The sequence below is a fragment of the Balaenoptera borealis genome, assembly GCF_965194805.1.
Source record: "Balaenoptera borealis genome assembly, chromosome: 6".
Lineage (NCBI taxonomy): Eukaryota > Metazoa > Chordata > Mammalia > Artiodactyla > Balaenopteridae > Balaenoptera > Balaenoptera borealis.
Genome location: NC_138863.1, coordinates 667799 through 683016, shown reverse-complemented (window position 1 = coordinate 683016; position 15218 = coordinate 667799). Strand labels below are relative to the sequence as shown.

General features: G+C 62.1%; 2 protein-coding genes across 22 annotated transcripts in view; one reads left to right on the top strand and one right to left on the bottom strand.

Moving 5' to 3' along the window:
* The window catches only part of MTERF4 (mitochondrial transcription termination factor 4), a 49540-nt gene that overhangs the window by 11248 nt on the left and 23074 nt on the right, over positions 1-15218 (bottom strand). The gene's annotated exons all lie outside the window — the stretch shown is intronic.
* The window catches only part of SNED1 (sushi, nidogen and EGF like domains 1), an 89161-nt gene that overhangs the window by 58159 nt on the left and 15784 nt on the right, over positions 1-15218 (top strand). For 7 of the 21 annotated variants that reach the window (XM_082396941.1, XM_082396933.1, XM_082396947.1 and 4 more), the window contains 12 exons: positions 119-232; positions 796-909; positions 1296-1409; positions 2443-2556; positions 2910-3206; positions 4754-4937; positions 6757-6869; positions 7762-8043; positions 9191-9335; positions 9411-9493; positions 10313-10414; positions 10935-11186. In XM_082396941.1, the coding sequence (XP_082253067.1) occupies positions 119-232; positions 796-909; positions 1296-1409; positions 2443-2556; positions 2910-3206; positions 4754-4937; positions 6757-6869; positions 7762-8043; positions 9191-9335; positions 9411-9493; positions 10313-10414; positions 10935-11186 (1914 nt within the window). Of the gene's footprint in view, positions 1-118; positions 233-795; positions 910-1295; positions 1410-2442; positions 2557-2909; positions 3207-4753; positions 4938-6756; positions 6870-7761; positions 8044-9190; positions 9336-9410; positions 9494-10312; positions 10415-10934; positions 11187-11832; positions 12338-13640; positions 15214-15218 lie in introns of those variants that run through there. The other 14 variants (XM_082396938.1, XM_082396936.1, XM_082396946.1 and 11 more) reach the window with 10 other exon arrangements.

Sequence of the window (15218 nt, the reverse complement as noted above, 5' to 3'; positions counted from 1 at the left end):
CCAGAGCTGATCTGTGTCCATCTTAATCTGGCCTCGAGTCACCCCCTCTAACAACAGCAACACTGCTTTATTCTTGGGGTCTCTCCTGGCACCTGGCACCCGGGCTCTCCTCTCCCAGAAATTGACGAGTGCCGATCCCAGCCGTGCCTGCATGGGGGCTCCTGCCAAGACCGCGTCGCTGGGTACCTGTGTGTCTGCAGCCCAGGGCATGAAGGAGCCCGCTGTGAGCTGGGTAAGACAGGTCCCGGCCCTCGCTGCGGGCTGGCAGCTCCGGCACCCCGGCCGTGGGCCTGGGGCACTGGCGTCCCCTGGCCGTGGTCACCTTGCTCCGGCTGCCCCTCTCCCTGGGCTGGTCTCTGGTTGGGCACCGCCTGCTCTCTCAGGTCCCTGCCAGCTCTGATGTCCCTGCTTCTGCCTCCCCAGGGGGACTGAGAGCTCAGCTGAGAAAAGCTCGCCTCCTGCAGCCTCTGGCCTGGGGGCAGGGGGGCAGGTCACACCCCAGTGCTCTGCGCCAGAGGAGGGAGGGGAGGCCTGCCGGGTGCACCGCTGAACAAGCCCTGCTCCCCGCACGCCTACGGGGGCCTCTGAGCCCCGAGACAGAGACATCGCCCCGGCGTGGCGGGGCAGGCCCAGGATGTCCAGTCGGGGCCCCTGCGAAGCCTGGGCAGTGAAGGCAGGAGCGGCCTGGGGGCAGGCTCTGTGGGCAGAGTGGAGGGCAGCGGCGAGGCTGAAGTCTCGGTGCACAGGAGACCCCGGGGGCGCGGGGTCATGCCGTCTCGTGTCCCGTCTCTGCAGAGACAGACGAGTGCCTGGCGCAGCCCTGCAGAAACGGAGGCTCCTGCAGGGACCTCCCGGGGGCCTTTGTCTGCCAGTGCCCCCCGGGCTTCGCTGGAGTCCACTGCGAGACAGGTAGGGGCTGCGCCTGGGGGGTCCCCACGTGCCAGGTCCCAACCACACCCGCTAGGCCCCCGACACCCCGGGAGAACCTCTTGTCAATGAACGGAGACCCTGGGGCGCTCAGAGAGCAGGGGGATGGGGGCAGTCCCCGTGGCCCTGCCGGACAGGACCCCTGGGGGAGGGGCCCCAGGGGGGAGGAGGAGGGGAGGGCCGGGTGCCCGCCAAGGGGGAGGGGCCTGTCGCCAGCCCCTTCCGCCGACGGGCTTGCCCGCTGCCCCCCCCCCCCACGCCCCCGCCCGGCCTCCCTCCTGCCTCCCCTTCCCTTCTTCCCGCTGTCCTCTCCTCCCTCCCCCAGACACCCCCCTGCCGCCCTGGCCGACTCTCTGGGTGTTCTCCAGAGGTGGACGCCTGCGACTCCAGGCCCTGCCAGCACGGAGGCCGGTGCGAGAACGGTGGCGGGGCCTACCTGTGTGTCTGCCCAGAGGGCTTCTTCGGCTACCACTGCGAGACAGGTGGGGCCCGGCCGCCCTTCCCTCCTCCGGGGTCCTTTCCTCCGCCCGCCCCGCCTCCTGCACTTACCCTCCCCGGCGATCTCACGTCCCCCCCAGCTCCATGTCCAGCCACAGGCCCTGCTGTCCCTGCACTGGCCAAGCTCAGGGCCGCCCCGGGGGCCTGGAACTCACGGTTCCTCACATCGGGATACTCTCCCTGATCAGCCTGAGCAGGGGCTCCTCGGGGGCCAGGTCCCGGCTGGGATGTCCCTCTGGGACGAGGGCTTCCCTGACCACAGGCCTGCGGGGGCGCCCACCCTATCAGCCGTCTCCCCAGCACCATTTTTCTCCTTTGGAGCACTTTCCGGTCTCTGGGACTGTCTGGGCAGTACTTCTCTCAACTTGCTGATGTGTATCCCCTCCCAAAACAGGCCTATCCCCGGGGTGGGGTGTGGCCTGACCTGGGATGTTCAAGTGTCCCCAACCCCTAAGCTGGGCCTGGCTGGCACCACGCAGACCTAGCACAGTGTGGATGGGCTTCTGGGCTCCAGCGCCACCACAGGGCACAGGAGCCTGCCCGGGCACAAGCACAGTGCGGACCGCCTGTGGCCAGAGCCCCACTGCACAGGCCGGGGGCGGCGGAGGGCACTGCAGGCTCTGGCCTGTGAGCTTGGGTCCACACCCGCACCCCAGCCCCAGTGCAGAGGGAGGCCGGGGAGGGGCCGGTGCTCTCGGCTGCCCGCTGCCCCCCGAGAGTGGTCGCCCCAAGTCACCCCCTGCCAGAGCACCTTGGCTCGGGTCGGGGCAGCACGGCCTGGTTCAGAGTCGGAGGGCTTCCCTGCCTGGCCTCTCCACGGGGCCCTGGCGAGCCCTGCCCTCCCCCTCCGAGAGTGCCCGCAACCCCCGTATCCACCTCCCCAACGTGCCGCCGTGATACCACCCACCTCCACCCCGCAACTGCATCAGCACGGGAACGGCCCTGGGCAGGACCGAGGCCCAGCTGGAGGGGGGCCTGGCGACGTGCACACACTCACGGCTGCCTCCCCCCTCGCAGTGAGCGACCCCTGCTTCTCCAGCCCCTGTGGGGGCCGCGGCTACTGCCTGGCCAGCAACGGGTCCCACAGCTGCACCTGTAAAGCGGGCTACACGGGCAAGGACTGTGCCAAAGGTGAGGCGGCCAGGGTGCTGGCGTCGGGGGGCGGACTCCCCTCCTCCCCAGGGCTGCAGACACCCCGTGGGACGGGCCAAAGGGCCGAACGGCCCCCAGGGCCGAGTGCCCAGGCGGCTGCTCTCCCAGGCTCTGCCCGGGAAGCCGACGGGCGGCACCAGCGCAGTCACGCGTGCGCGCACACGGGAGACCCTCCAGGGGCCCAAGGCGGGCTCCCACCGGCAGTGGCCCACCTGCGCCCCGGGGTAGCCAGGCCCGAGAGCCAATGGGCCAGACACCTGCCTGGGGGCCGGGGCTTCCACGGCTGACAGCTGACCACCCCCCTTCCCTTGTTCTTGACTGAAACCCTGAAGAGCTCTTCCCACCAACGGCCCTCAAGGTGGAGCGAGTGGAGGAGAGCGGGGTCTCCATCTCCTGGCGCCCACCCGAAGGCCCAGCCGCCCGGCAGATGCTCGACGGCTACGCGGTCACCTACGCCTCTTCCGACGGCTCCTACCGCCGCACGGACTTTGTGGACCGGGGCCGCTCCTCGCACCAGCTCCGGGCCCTGGCGGCCGGCAGGGCCTACAATATCTCCGTCTTCTCGGTCAAGCGCAACGCCAACAACAAGAACGACATCAGCAGGCCTGTGGTGCTGCTCGCCCGCACGCGTGAGTGTCTGCGGACCCTGCCCGCCCCCCCCCCCCAGGGCCCCACTGGCCGCACGCCCCGGAGCCGGCTGGGGGGCCATCCAGCCGATCCCCGACACTGGCGCCAGCGCTGCTGGGCAGGGCAGAGAGGGAACCTTCTCACAGAGGAGAGGAACAGATGCGGGACAGAGACGGAGACTGGGGTTAGGGAGCGAGGCTGGGGGAGTGCGGCGGGGGCCCCCTGAGAAGGTCCTGGGGCTGATGTGCCAGCTCACGCTGGGGTGGGGTCGAGGGGAGCCGGCCAGGTGTCCCGGGGGTGAGGATGGAGCCTCCTTGCTGCAGGTCAAGAGAAGGGGCAGCGTGGGACCGCAGGGAGGGCCCTCTGGGGGAGCTGCCCTGAACGGAAGTTGTGTGTAAGGGCGTCCAGAGAGGCTTGGGGCCCCAGCTGGCTTGTCTGCTCCTGGGGTCAACAGGGGACGGGGGAGAATCCCAGAACACACCCATGATGGTGGGATGGTGGGCGCTGGCCCAGGGGTTCAAGAGACTGGGGAAAGGGCGGCTGGAGGCTGGAGGATGGAGCGAGAACTGGGAAGTGGTGTGACCGCTGGGCGTGTCGAGAGCCCCGTGGGGTGGCTGACGGGCTCAGAGTGAGGCCCGGGGCAGGTGGGCACAGGCAGGCGGCTGGGTGAGGAGGAAGGTGAGGCCCCTCGGAGGACGGGCAGGGGGAGCACCTTCTCAGGTCCCTCGGGAGGAGGAAGGCAGGCACCCTGGCATCACCTGCCAGCCCGAGCAGACGCTGACACCGAGGACATTGAGGGCCAAGGGCAGGGCGGGACGAGGACTCACGACAGCACGTCCTGGGGAAGGACAGCACGCGGTGCTGAGGACACACTGGGCCAGCAGGGTGGGCCCGGGCCTGTGACAGGGGAGCGAGCCCTCCGGGGTCTGGGGGAGGAGTAGGCCATCCTCAGCTTGGCTTCAGGAAGAAGTGCTTTTGCGGCTGCTCAAGGTGGGGTCTGCCGGGGAAAGGCTTCTGGAAGGAAGACAGCCTCCCCTGCTCCATCAGGGTGGGAGGGGGGACCACTGCCCGCAGAATGGGGCGCTGCACCCCGGGAGCTTCGGGCACCCCTCTCAGCTCCCTTGGCTGGGGTTCGGCCCCTTCCCTGAGGTCGCCAAGGACTCTTCCTGGCTTCTCCCCCATCAGGCCCCTGGACCACCCAGACGGGGCAGGTAGTCACTGTCGGTGCCACCACAACAGCCAGCCAGAGGGTCGGGAAGGGCCCACCTCGTCCCTGGCAGTCTGAAGGGGCCAAGACCGCCCAGAGCAGTGCCCATGGCAGCCCCTTTGAAGCCCCCCCAAGGCAGGGGCCTGGGGCGTGTCCAACCACCCCATCTCCGCGCTGGGCTGAGGGACACGTTCAGCTAGCCCAGGCTGGATGGCACATCGCGAGGCCGCCTCTCCGTGACCCGCCCCACCAAGTGCCCTTCCCGAGCCTCCTCTCTTGTCCTGGCCCCGCCCTACCCAGGGGTGAGGAGGTGCCACACGGCCATGCCCCCATTGTCCCCAGGACCCCGCCCCGTCGAGGGCCTTGAGGTCACCAACGTGACTGCCAGCGCCGTCTCGGTGCGGTGGGCTCTGCACAGGATCCGCCACGCCACCGTCAGCAGCGTCCGCGTGTCCATCCGCCACCCCGAGGCCCAGGAGGACGAGTCCGCCGACGTGGACAAGGGTGTGGACAAGTTCACATTCAGGTAAGAGCGCGGCGGCCTTGCCCCCCACCCTGTGCTCCCCACCTGCCTGGCCCCCGGAGGAGCAGGGGCGCTTGGTCGGTCCTGGGTCTCACTCCTGCCTTGCCTCCTCGTGGGGCCGCCAGACAAGTGTTTCAAAGTGCCCCCAAAAAAGCAGAGACCCTCTAAAAATCTGAGGACAGCACCTCCTGCACGGAGGCCAGCGAGACACTGGCCAACCAGAGGCCAGCCCAGAGGCCAGCCCAGAGTTCTTCCAGCCTGAGTCACGCAGGCGCCTCTGAGAGGGACAAACCGTGGCACCCCTGGGTCGCCTGACATTCTTATCTTGTTCAGTAATATGTTTGAACCTTAAACTAGGCATATAAACTTCTTAGGCTTAATTATTACAAATTACATACAAACAAAACTACAACAATAAAATTCGAATGACCATCAGTCATTCAGAATGGCCGATGACTGAAATAAACACTTCAGCAGCCGTGCAGGGAAGCCTCGGACCCCACGGCCTAGGCGCTCCGGCTCAGGGACCCCTGTGGGCTGCTCGCCAACCAGAGCGCTTTCCAGCCCCTGGCCAGGAGGGCAGGCAGTGCTGGAGGGCCAGGGTGAGGAAGGAAGAGTGCTGGCAGCCTCCCGGGCAGGGGCCCCCAGGCTGGGGAGTAAACCCGGCTCCACTCCAGGACATGCCCACCAACTCCTGTGCAGCAGCCGGGGCGGGCTCAGCGGGAACAGCTCTGCGGCGTCCGGCCCAGAGCAGCCACGGGCCACGGTCAGGGGCGGGGGCTCTGGAAGGTGAGGCCAGGCCAGGCGGGGCGCTCTGTCCGCCGCACCCTCTGAACCACCCACATTTGGGTACGTTTCTGGTTTGCAGACTTCTCACGACCACTTTTTCTGTGCATGCCTGTCCTTTCTGTCTAAGCAGACGGCTGTCTGTGCTGGAGACGACACTCCACTTTGTCTTTTAAGTATTGCTGTGACTCTCCTTGATTTACATCCTGCCCACTTCCCAAGAGTGGCAGGACAGAAACACAAATGGAGCCCAAGGTGGGCACTTTGTGGCTACATCAGGGTCCCCAAGACCACGCCCACATTCACTAGGGGGCCCCCAGGACTCAGCAGAGGCCGCGCTCACAGCTGGATTCAGGACAGGGAAAGGATACAAAGCAATTATCGGTAAAAGGAAGGGGCGCAGGGACAAGTCGGGGACCAGGCGTGAGCTTCCAGAGCCCCCTCCCCTCACATGACGTGCTTAGCTCCCCACCACCAGCCGTGACGCCCGTGAGGTGCTGTCTCCCCGGGGAGCCCCTCAGAGACACAGCGCCTGGGGCTTTCCTGGGGGTGGTCGCGGGCACCTGTGCCTGGTGAAGGTTCCAGACTCCCAGGAGGAAGCGGCACTCCGCACGAGCCTCACTTGGCACAAACGTTTAGGGGCCGTGAGGCCCTCTCCTCCACGAGGGGGCTGGGGACCCTCCCGGGAGCTCCCAGCCCAGGGCCAGCCTCGCAGGCGGGCCGGCCTGCCTGTTAACCTTTTCCTCCAATTGCCCCGTTCTGGCCTCTCCTGTCTTAACACCAGCCTCTGACCACACTGCAGCCGCCCCGGCAGGCCTGTCACCTTCCCCGCCACTCCAGTACTAGACAGACAGACCAGGGAGTAGCTTCCTACCCCAGGAGCACTCAGGTCTCAGGCCACACACCTGGCCTTCGTGGAGGCTGCTTGGCCACCGGTCCTCGGACGACCCACAGCCCCGTCACGCCTGCGCGGAGGAGCCCCAGTCTGGCAGCAGGGCCGCCCTGTTCCTCTCTCCCCGGCCTCCCCTCTCCACAGGGCCCTGCTTCCGGGAAGGAGATACACCATCTGGGTGACTGCCCTCAGTGGGCTTGGGGGGCAGGAGCACCCCACCGAGAGCCTGGCCTCGGCACCACTGCACGTGTGGACCCGTAAGTAGAGCGGCGAGGGCTCAGGTCGCGCGGGGCCTTCTGGAAGCTCTCACCTCCCTCCGACCCCTCAGTCCTCTCCAAAGTGGCCGCAGCACCAGAAACCTGGCCCTGGCCACGTGTACCAGGTGTGCCCAGAGGCGCCCGGGATGGCGGCTGCAGGGGGCTGGGTGGCCCTCCTGCCGGGGACGACCTTCCTAGGCAGCCCTCCGCGTGGGTGTTCGCAGGCTCCGGGCTCCTGCGGGCCCGGGGTCCCTGAGCAAGGACGGGAGGAGCGAGCTGCAAGGATGCCCACGCTGTCCGCCCCAGGGAGCTCCGTGCCGTCACGGGGAGGACACCCGGCCCTCACCGCCCCTCCCTCCCCCACGCGCGGGCTGTCCGGGCACGGGGGCACAGTGAACAGGGGTGGGGAAAGGGGCAGGGGCTTGGTGAGCAGGGCAGGTTTGAGCAGGGCCTCGCCCGTGCTGCAGGTGGACAGCACAGGCTCAAGTCCTTGCTCTGACCCTGAGTGCTGGGGCCCTGGCCCACCCTCTGCCTGTCTAGCCCCCTCCCCTGTCTACATCCCAGGAGCAGGTGTGCATGGCCAGGCTCGAGGGATGGAAAGTGCCACCCGGGAGGGCACCCTGAGGGACTGAGCAGGCGGGGCGCCTCACCGGGGGCCAGCGGGTGGCACTCTGGGGGTGCCTCTTGGGGCAGGAGGGGGAGCTGCTGCAGGCCCTGAGCAGCTGCAAACGCCCCTCCACGCCACCCTTTAGGACCACGAAGTTGTCTATAACCACCCAAGCTGGCTTCTAATGAAGCGTCAGCAATCCATGTCAGATCTTTAAACCGTGTCCTGGGCAGAAGACCCTGTCAACCCCCCTTCACTTCCCTCCCCTGCTCCGTGCTCGCTTAGGGCCTCTGCCGCCAGCCAACCTGACCGCCGCCCGAGTCACGGCCACCTCTGCCCACGTAGTCTGGGATGCCCCCACTCGGGGCACCTCACTGGAGGCCTACGTCATCAACGTGACCACTAGCCAGAGCACCAAGAGCCGCTACGTCCCCAACGGGAGGCTGGTGTCCTACACGGTGCGGGACCTGATGCCTGGACGGCGGTACCAGCTGTCGGTGACGGCCGTGCAGAGCGTCGGGGGCGACCAGCTGCACAGCGAGCCCGCTCACCTGTACATCATCACCTGTAAGTGCGGCACCTTGTCCGGGAGACAGCGCTCCTGCTGTACCTCAGGACCCTCCTCTGGCCCAGGCCACACTGTCCCAGGGACAGACAGGCAGCCTAGAAACGGGGCTGTTGACCCAGAATTGCACGCATGAAAATTGGGGGAGGATTTCCTGGACAGCTGGCGCTGGGTCAGTGAGCTAGCGGTTCAGAAGAGTAAGCATCTCGCTCCTCACCTTGTGCCATCCGCCCGAGTGGACCCCAGCTGGCTGAGCGGTAAATACAGGGCATCACCCTGAAAACCAGCGCCGAGAGCGGGCAGTGGCAGCGTGGAGGCGGCCCTGGGTGGCAGCCTGGCAGCCAGGCCTGACCCATGAGGAGCTGCTGGACAGCAGCATGGGCAAGAGGGGCGGCACAGCGTCAGCAAGGGGCGGGCTGGGAGAGGCAGGAAGGGCAGAGTGGACGGACGGAGGGTGGGAGCTGCTGAGGAACGCGGAGGCTCAAGGCCACAGTGAGGACATGGGTCTGCTCCCGAGAGCACAGGAGGCCCGCTGGGCCCCATGGGGGTCCTGGCATGGCAAAGCTCACAAGAGGACGGTCCGTCTGGATGGTGCTGCAGGGAGGTGGGCGGTGGCCTGGGCTCCCTCCTCTCCCAGCCCACCAACCTGCCCTCGGGGCGTGGAGTACACTTGCCCTGAGACATCCAGACCCGGCTCAGCCCCAGGCACGCCTGCCAGGCAGACAGGGCAGGCTGGGGCCCCTCTGGGAGTCGGTGGGGGGTGGGCGGGGCTCGCAGGTGAGGAGGGTACCCAGCCCTGGGGGTGGGGGCTGCTGAAGGCCACGGTTAGGTGACAAGGACCCACGGAGGAGCCATGCCCTCTCTCTCGGGGTGTGCAGGGCGTGGGCCTCAGATGAGGTGAGTCTGGACGGGGTCCGAGGCCCGGCCCCACCTGCAGGCGGAGAGCCTGGGCCAGGGTGGGGGGCTGGGACCAGCACCTGGACCGCTTCCAGGCTGCATCCGCAGCCCCTCCTCGGGCAGGGAGCGGGGCTCAGGGTGGGCCGGGGGCACACGCCCCTTCGGCTCTCACCTCGGAGCGGCGGGGCAGGATGCGGGCACGGGGAGCCCCAGACCAGCCCGCGCGGCCACCCCGTCCTCCACCGCCCGCAGCCGCGAGGGATGGCGCCGACAGACGCTGGCACCGGGAAGGACTCCCCCCGCGGGCACTCAGAACCCGACCGGCCCCCGCGCGCCTGCCGGAGCTGCGCCTGCTCAACGACCCCGGCGCCCCCGCACCGCCGACCCAGGCCCCCAGGTGCCCGCCTCAGCTGCCGCCCCCAAGACCCCGGGTCCTGAACCCGCCTGCTGACCCGCGCTGACTCTCTCGCAGGTTCTCGGAGCTCGTGGACGGCAGAGGACGAGTGAGCGCCAGCTTCCGCAGCTCGCCTGGCAGACGGGTCACTGTGAGATCACGTGAGTGCCCAGGCCTACCCCGGTGGCCCCGCTGCCACCTCACCCGCCGGTCCCCAGTGGGATGAGGGTCGAGGTCCCTGAAACCTGGGTTTCAAGACCACCTCCAGGGCCCAGCACCGTCCCCAGCGGGGGACCCCAGTGGGGTCAGAGGCCCTGGGCTCCAGGGCCAGTGCGAGGAGCCCACGCCACCCACGGGCTCCCACGGAGCCTTCCCAGCGTGGCTGTATGGGCTAAAGGGACAGGCCGCAGGCAGGCACGTGAGAGAAGACGGGAAAGAAACCCGTTAGGGGCCGGTCCAGGTCAGGACCCTGAGTGCTGTTTAGTGAGCGCGAGGTCCTGGGACCCGCAGCAGGAGCCTCACCAGGGGGCTCCAGAAGGGCCAAGAGCGCGGTCTGGCTGAGGGCAAATAAGAGGGGGAGGAGGGGGCGCTGTGGACCCCCAGGGAGCAGGAGAGGGAGGGAGAGGAGAGCAGGATGTGACCATAAGAAGGAGACTGACGCATCAGTCAGCTGCTTAGGCCTGTGGGCAAGGCAGGAGGTTCGGCCCTGTTGGGCCACTGGTGACCTGCGCCCACAGTTCCGGTGGGGCTGGCAGTCAAGCCGGGTCCCTGCTGAGGACTGGCAGGAGGGTCAGGGCTGGGCTCCGCCCGGAGAAAAGCTGATCCTACCCGAGGCAGCGCCAAGACCCACCCTGATCCCGCCACGCCAGGCCCTGCGCCCGAGGGAGAGAAGCCGCTCAAGAAGGCGGCCCAGGGACAGTCCTGGGCGCAAGGCAGCAGGCTTCGTGGTCAGCGTGCTGTGGCGTCCTGATCTCTCCTAGAACCCACGGCTCTGGTGCAGCTGGAGAACGCGGAGGAGGTCCCCGAGCAGGTCAGCCTGGCCCTCCAGCTCCCCGGACGCAGTGGTGACAAGGGCGCGGAAAGTAAGTCAGCAGGAGTGGATTTCAGGGCTGACCACCCTCAGGGGCCTGAAGGACCACAGTGGGGAGGGGCGAGGCACAGGGCCTGCCCGAGGGGCAGCCGAGCGCCCCGCCCTGGAAAGTGGGGACCAAACCACATCACGCAGGCAGACCAGCACGGGCCTGGGGGCTGCAGCCACCCAAACATTCAGGGTCCTCCCCGGAGAGACTGGCCCACCGCTGCCCCCTGCGGACGGCCCCTCCTCTCCCTCTGTGAGCAGCGGAGCCCTCCCCTGCCTCTCCCAGAGATGTATGTGGAGCAGGATGGCAGGAGTGAGTGGAGGGGCAGCCGCTAGGCGGCTCCAGCTGGAGTATCGCCTGGGAGGCCGCTGCTACCCAGGCCCGGCAAGCAGGGCCTGAACTGTCCGCCGGTGAGAACCACAGCTGGGCAGCTCCAAGAGGCCATCTTCCTTCCTCACACTCAGACCCTCGCTCTATCTTTCCTCCTGTTCTAACCCTCGGGGCCTTGTCCCTCTGGGGACAGTTCTAGGAGCCAGTGGCCTTTCTCCTGAGTTACACCACAGGCTCAGACTGGGCTCACCCATCAGCCAGCCCCCAGAGAAGGCAGAGTACTCGGTAAAGGGAGAGTCAAGCGCCCAGGATGCGGCCTCACCTGCAGGCCCCCAGCGTACCCAAGGACACCTGGACACATCCAGGCACCTGCACCAGAGGGTGTATTTGCCAGCAGTGGCTCCACGGCCCCACAGTCCAGCACCCCTCACTGTACGGGGCCTTGGTGAGCACCAGGAGGGGCAGTTTGCGGGTCAGACGCGGTCAGAGAACAGAGCCACCGGCTAAGGTGCGGTCAGAGTGAAGACACTCATGTTGCTGGCGTTTTGTAAGTGAAAAAACAAACATTTTATCTGATGGTTTGCGTTATGTCAGCCCTTTTAAATATCAGATGTTTCATTTCACAAAATTCAGAACTTAGAGGGATGTGAGTGACCTCTCCTGGGTCCCTTCTGAAGGAGAGATTCGAGGTGGCACCAGGCTGGCCCCAGATGTCACTGCCAGCTGCAGTGTTTGCTAACGTGAGGGACGAAGCCTTGAGAGAGTGTGAGATGATTTTAGGTGATAACAGGACAAAACAATCTCTAATGGCCCCCAGGTGCACAAAATTAGTCGTGGTCTTTGGTTCCTGTCACATTCTCACGATCGGGCCAGGCTGGCCCCCTTTTACTTAGTGAGTCTGGTTGGTTAGCTTTTGCTAAAATAACAGCCTTCAGACCTGGAAGCCACCCATGAACCAGACAGAACACAAGCAGTAACCTGTGTCTTGCTGTTGAACCACGAGCTTGAATTCGTGCTGCCGTCCCTCTGCTCCACCAGAGGCTGGATGGGAGGGAGGAGTGAGTTCACCGCCCGCGTGGGTGTCCCAACAGCCACAGGCTTTCCTCACCGGGCAGCATCGGGCTGTGTGCCGCCCCCAGACCCGCGTTTTCGCCCAGCATCCTGTGCTCGTTCACTCTCACTGTCCAGCATCTAGTCCGTCGGTGAACTCGCTCCGAGTGCACATGGGCTGTGCCTGCTGTTGTCAGCAGTGCTGCTCTGTGTTCCTGTACACATCTCCTGGCACATGTGCGGGCTCGGGACGTGTGAATGCCCAAGTGACAAGAGAATGTGAGTTGCCTTCTAAGTGGGGTATCAGTCTGGACTCTGTCCAGCAGCGGTCAAGAGGTGCAATGAGTTGGCCCCCAATCTCTCCAGAATCTGATCTTGTCAGGTTTCGTGACCCTGCCAGCAGGACGGGTGTGAAGAGCACTGTTATGATCTGATTTGTGTCTCTCGAGAACTGGCACAGTCAGCACCTCGTCGTGGCCCCCCTCCTCCATTCCGCTGCCTGGCTTCCTCAGGCCGAGCCCGACCACTTTAGAGGCTGCCTCTTTGGTAAGGCTCGCTGTCCCACAGGGCCAGTCCTCTCGCTGCCCGTCAGTGTCTTGGCTGTTCTTGACTCTTCGTATTTCTGTAAAAGTTTACAATCAGCTTGCCAAGGTCCACAAAGTACATGTTGGAACTTTACATGGCCAAACTTCTGAGGCCCTATATGCCTGAAAATGCACTTATTAGCCCTCACATTTGAAGGACAATTTAGCTAGGTATAAAATTCGAGGTTCAAAGTTCCTCTCCCATTCAGTTCTTCAAACATTTGTCCACTGTCATCAACTGTGCTGTCACTGGGTGTCAATCTTGTTCTAGTTTCCTTCTAGAATAATCTGCTCCTTCTCTCTGGTAGCTGTTAGACTTTTCTTTCTCAAGGAAAGGATGATCCCCAGAAAGCCCCAGGCACCCCAAGAGCACAGTTAATGCTCCTGATTTGGCATTTGCTCAGCAAGCAACTCTCCAGGTCAGGGCCGCTCCTTCAAGCACCCAGGAGACGCTCCTGGAGGATTCCCAAGATTCCTGCCATCCTGGGAACTTGGAGTGAACGCAGAAGCTGGCCAAATTCTTCCTGTTTCCCCCAATTTCTCACCCCAGGAGGGCTTTTGGACTATGCTGGCCTTATCCCCTTGACACCCATACAAGTGGGGGCAGAACTTAAACCTCTCTATTCTGTAATTTATCCTTCATATAGGAGGAGCCCATTGCCCCCGCCCCAGGGTGCACCCCCATCCTTGTCCCCCACCTCCGTTCAAAACAGCCTTCTCTTTTTTTTTTATTTACTCGTGCGTGTGTTTGTGTGTGTGTCTGTCTGTCTGTCACGATAAACTCAGGATTCAGTGGAGACAGCTTTGTAAAATGAGGCTACAGACAGTGGTGACCCGGTAAAACCCCCACTGCTGCATATAACTCTAGGTTTCGGGTCCCAGCTGCCTGAGCATGGCACAAATGTCAGTCACAGTCTCTGCAGGCTGGTGTCCCAAGTACAGAGGGTAAGGATTGCTGACGTGGGCTCACAGGTTCTAAACACCCCTGCACACTTCCATGTTCTGTAAGGTTACCATAAAATGTCTCTGGACAATTGTTATGTACAGTGTCTAAAATTCATATGGAATTGGAAGGGACCTGGAATAGCAAAAACCATCCTAAAAAAGTAGGAAGACTCACATACCCGTTTGTCAAAACTTAGTACAAAGCAATGGTAATCAAGTCAGTGCCAGATACTGGCACAAGGATAGACTTATAAATCAGTGGAATAGAATTAAGAGTCCAGAAATAAACCTATACATCTGTGGTCAACTGATTTCAACAGGGGTGCCAAGACCATTCAGTGGAGGAAAGAAGAGTCTTTTCAGCAAACGGTGCTGGCACAGCTGGATATCCACATACAAAAGAATGAAGTTGGACCCCCTACCTCACACCATACACAAAATTAATTAAAAATGGATCAAAGACCTAAATGTAAGAGCTAAAACTATAAAATTCTTAGAAGAAAACACGGGTAAATCTGTATTACCTTGGACTTGACAAAGGATTTTTTTTTTAATATTTATTTATTTACTTATTTTTGGCTGCATCAGGTCGTAGTTGTGGCATGCGGGATCTTTTGTCGTGGCACACGGCCTTCTCTCTAGTTGTGGCACACGGCCTTCTCTCTAGTTGTGGCGCGCAGGCTCGAGAGCCCGTGGGCTCAGCAGTTGAGGCGCATGGGCTTAACTGCCCCGCAGCGTGTGAGATCTTAGTTCCCCAACCAGGGATCAAACCCACGTCCCCTGGAAGGCAGATTCTTAACCACCGGACCTCCAGGGAAGTCCCAAAGGATTTTTAGATATGGCACCAAAAGCAAGAGCAACAAAAGAAAAAAAAAGGTAAGTTGGACTTCATCAAAATTTAAAACATTTTGTGCTTCAAAAGACATCATCAAGGAAGTGAAAAGACAACCCATAAAATGGGAGAAAATATTTGCAAATCGTATATTTGAAAAGGGATCTGAATCTAAAATATATAAAGAACTCTTAAAGCTGAATAAGAGGAAGACAAATAACCCAATTAAGAAATAAGCAAAGGATCTGAATAGACATTTCTCCAAGGAAGATATACAAATGGCAACAAGCCCATGCGAAGATGTTTGGTATCACTAGTCATCAGGGAAATGCTAATCAAAACCACAGTGAGATGCCTCTTCACATACACCAGGATGGCTAGAATTAAAAAGTCAAGATAACCACAAGCACTGATGAGGATGTGGAGAAACTGGAACCCTCAAACACTGCTGGTGGGAATGTAGAGTCGTGCAGCTGCTTCAGTTCCTCGAAGAATTAAACGTGGAGTTACCATATGACCCAGCAATTCCACTCCTAGCTACACACCCAAGAGAAATGAAAACGTATGTCCACACAAGGACTTACACAAATGGTCACTGCAGCACTATTCACAATTGCCGAAAGGTGGAAACAACTGGTGAATGGATGAACAAATGTGTTATATTCACACAATGGAAATTATTGGACCATAAAAAGGAATAAAGTACTGATAAATGCTACAACATAGATGAACCTTGAAAACATTATGCTAAGGAGAGAAGCCAGTCATAAAGAACACATAATCTGATTCCATTCATATGAAAGTCCAGAATAGGGAAACCTATAGTGATAGAAAGTAGATCAATGGTTGCTTCAAACTGGAAGTGGGGGTGGAGGTATATGGGGTGAGAGCTAAAGGGTACTGGGTTTCTTTCTGAGGTGATAAGAACATTCTAAAATTGACCATGGTGACGGATGCACATATCTGTGGATATGCTAAAAATCTATGAAGTGTACACTTCAAACGGCTGAATTGTATATAAAGTATATCTCAGTAAAGCTGTTTCCAAAATGTAAAGTGCAGACAG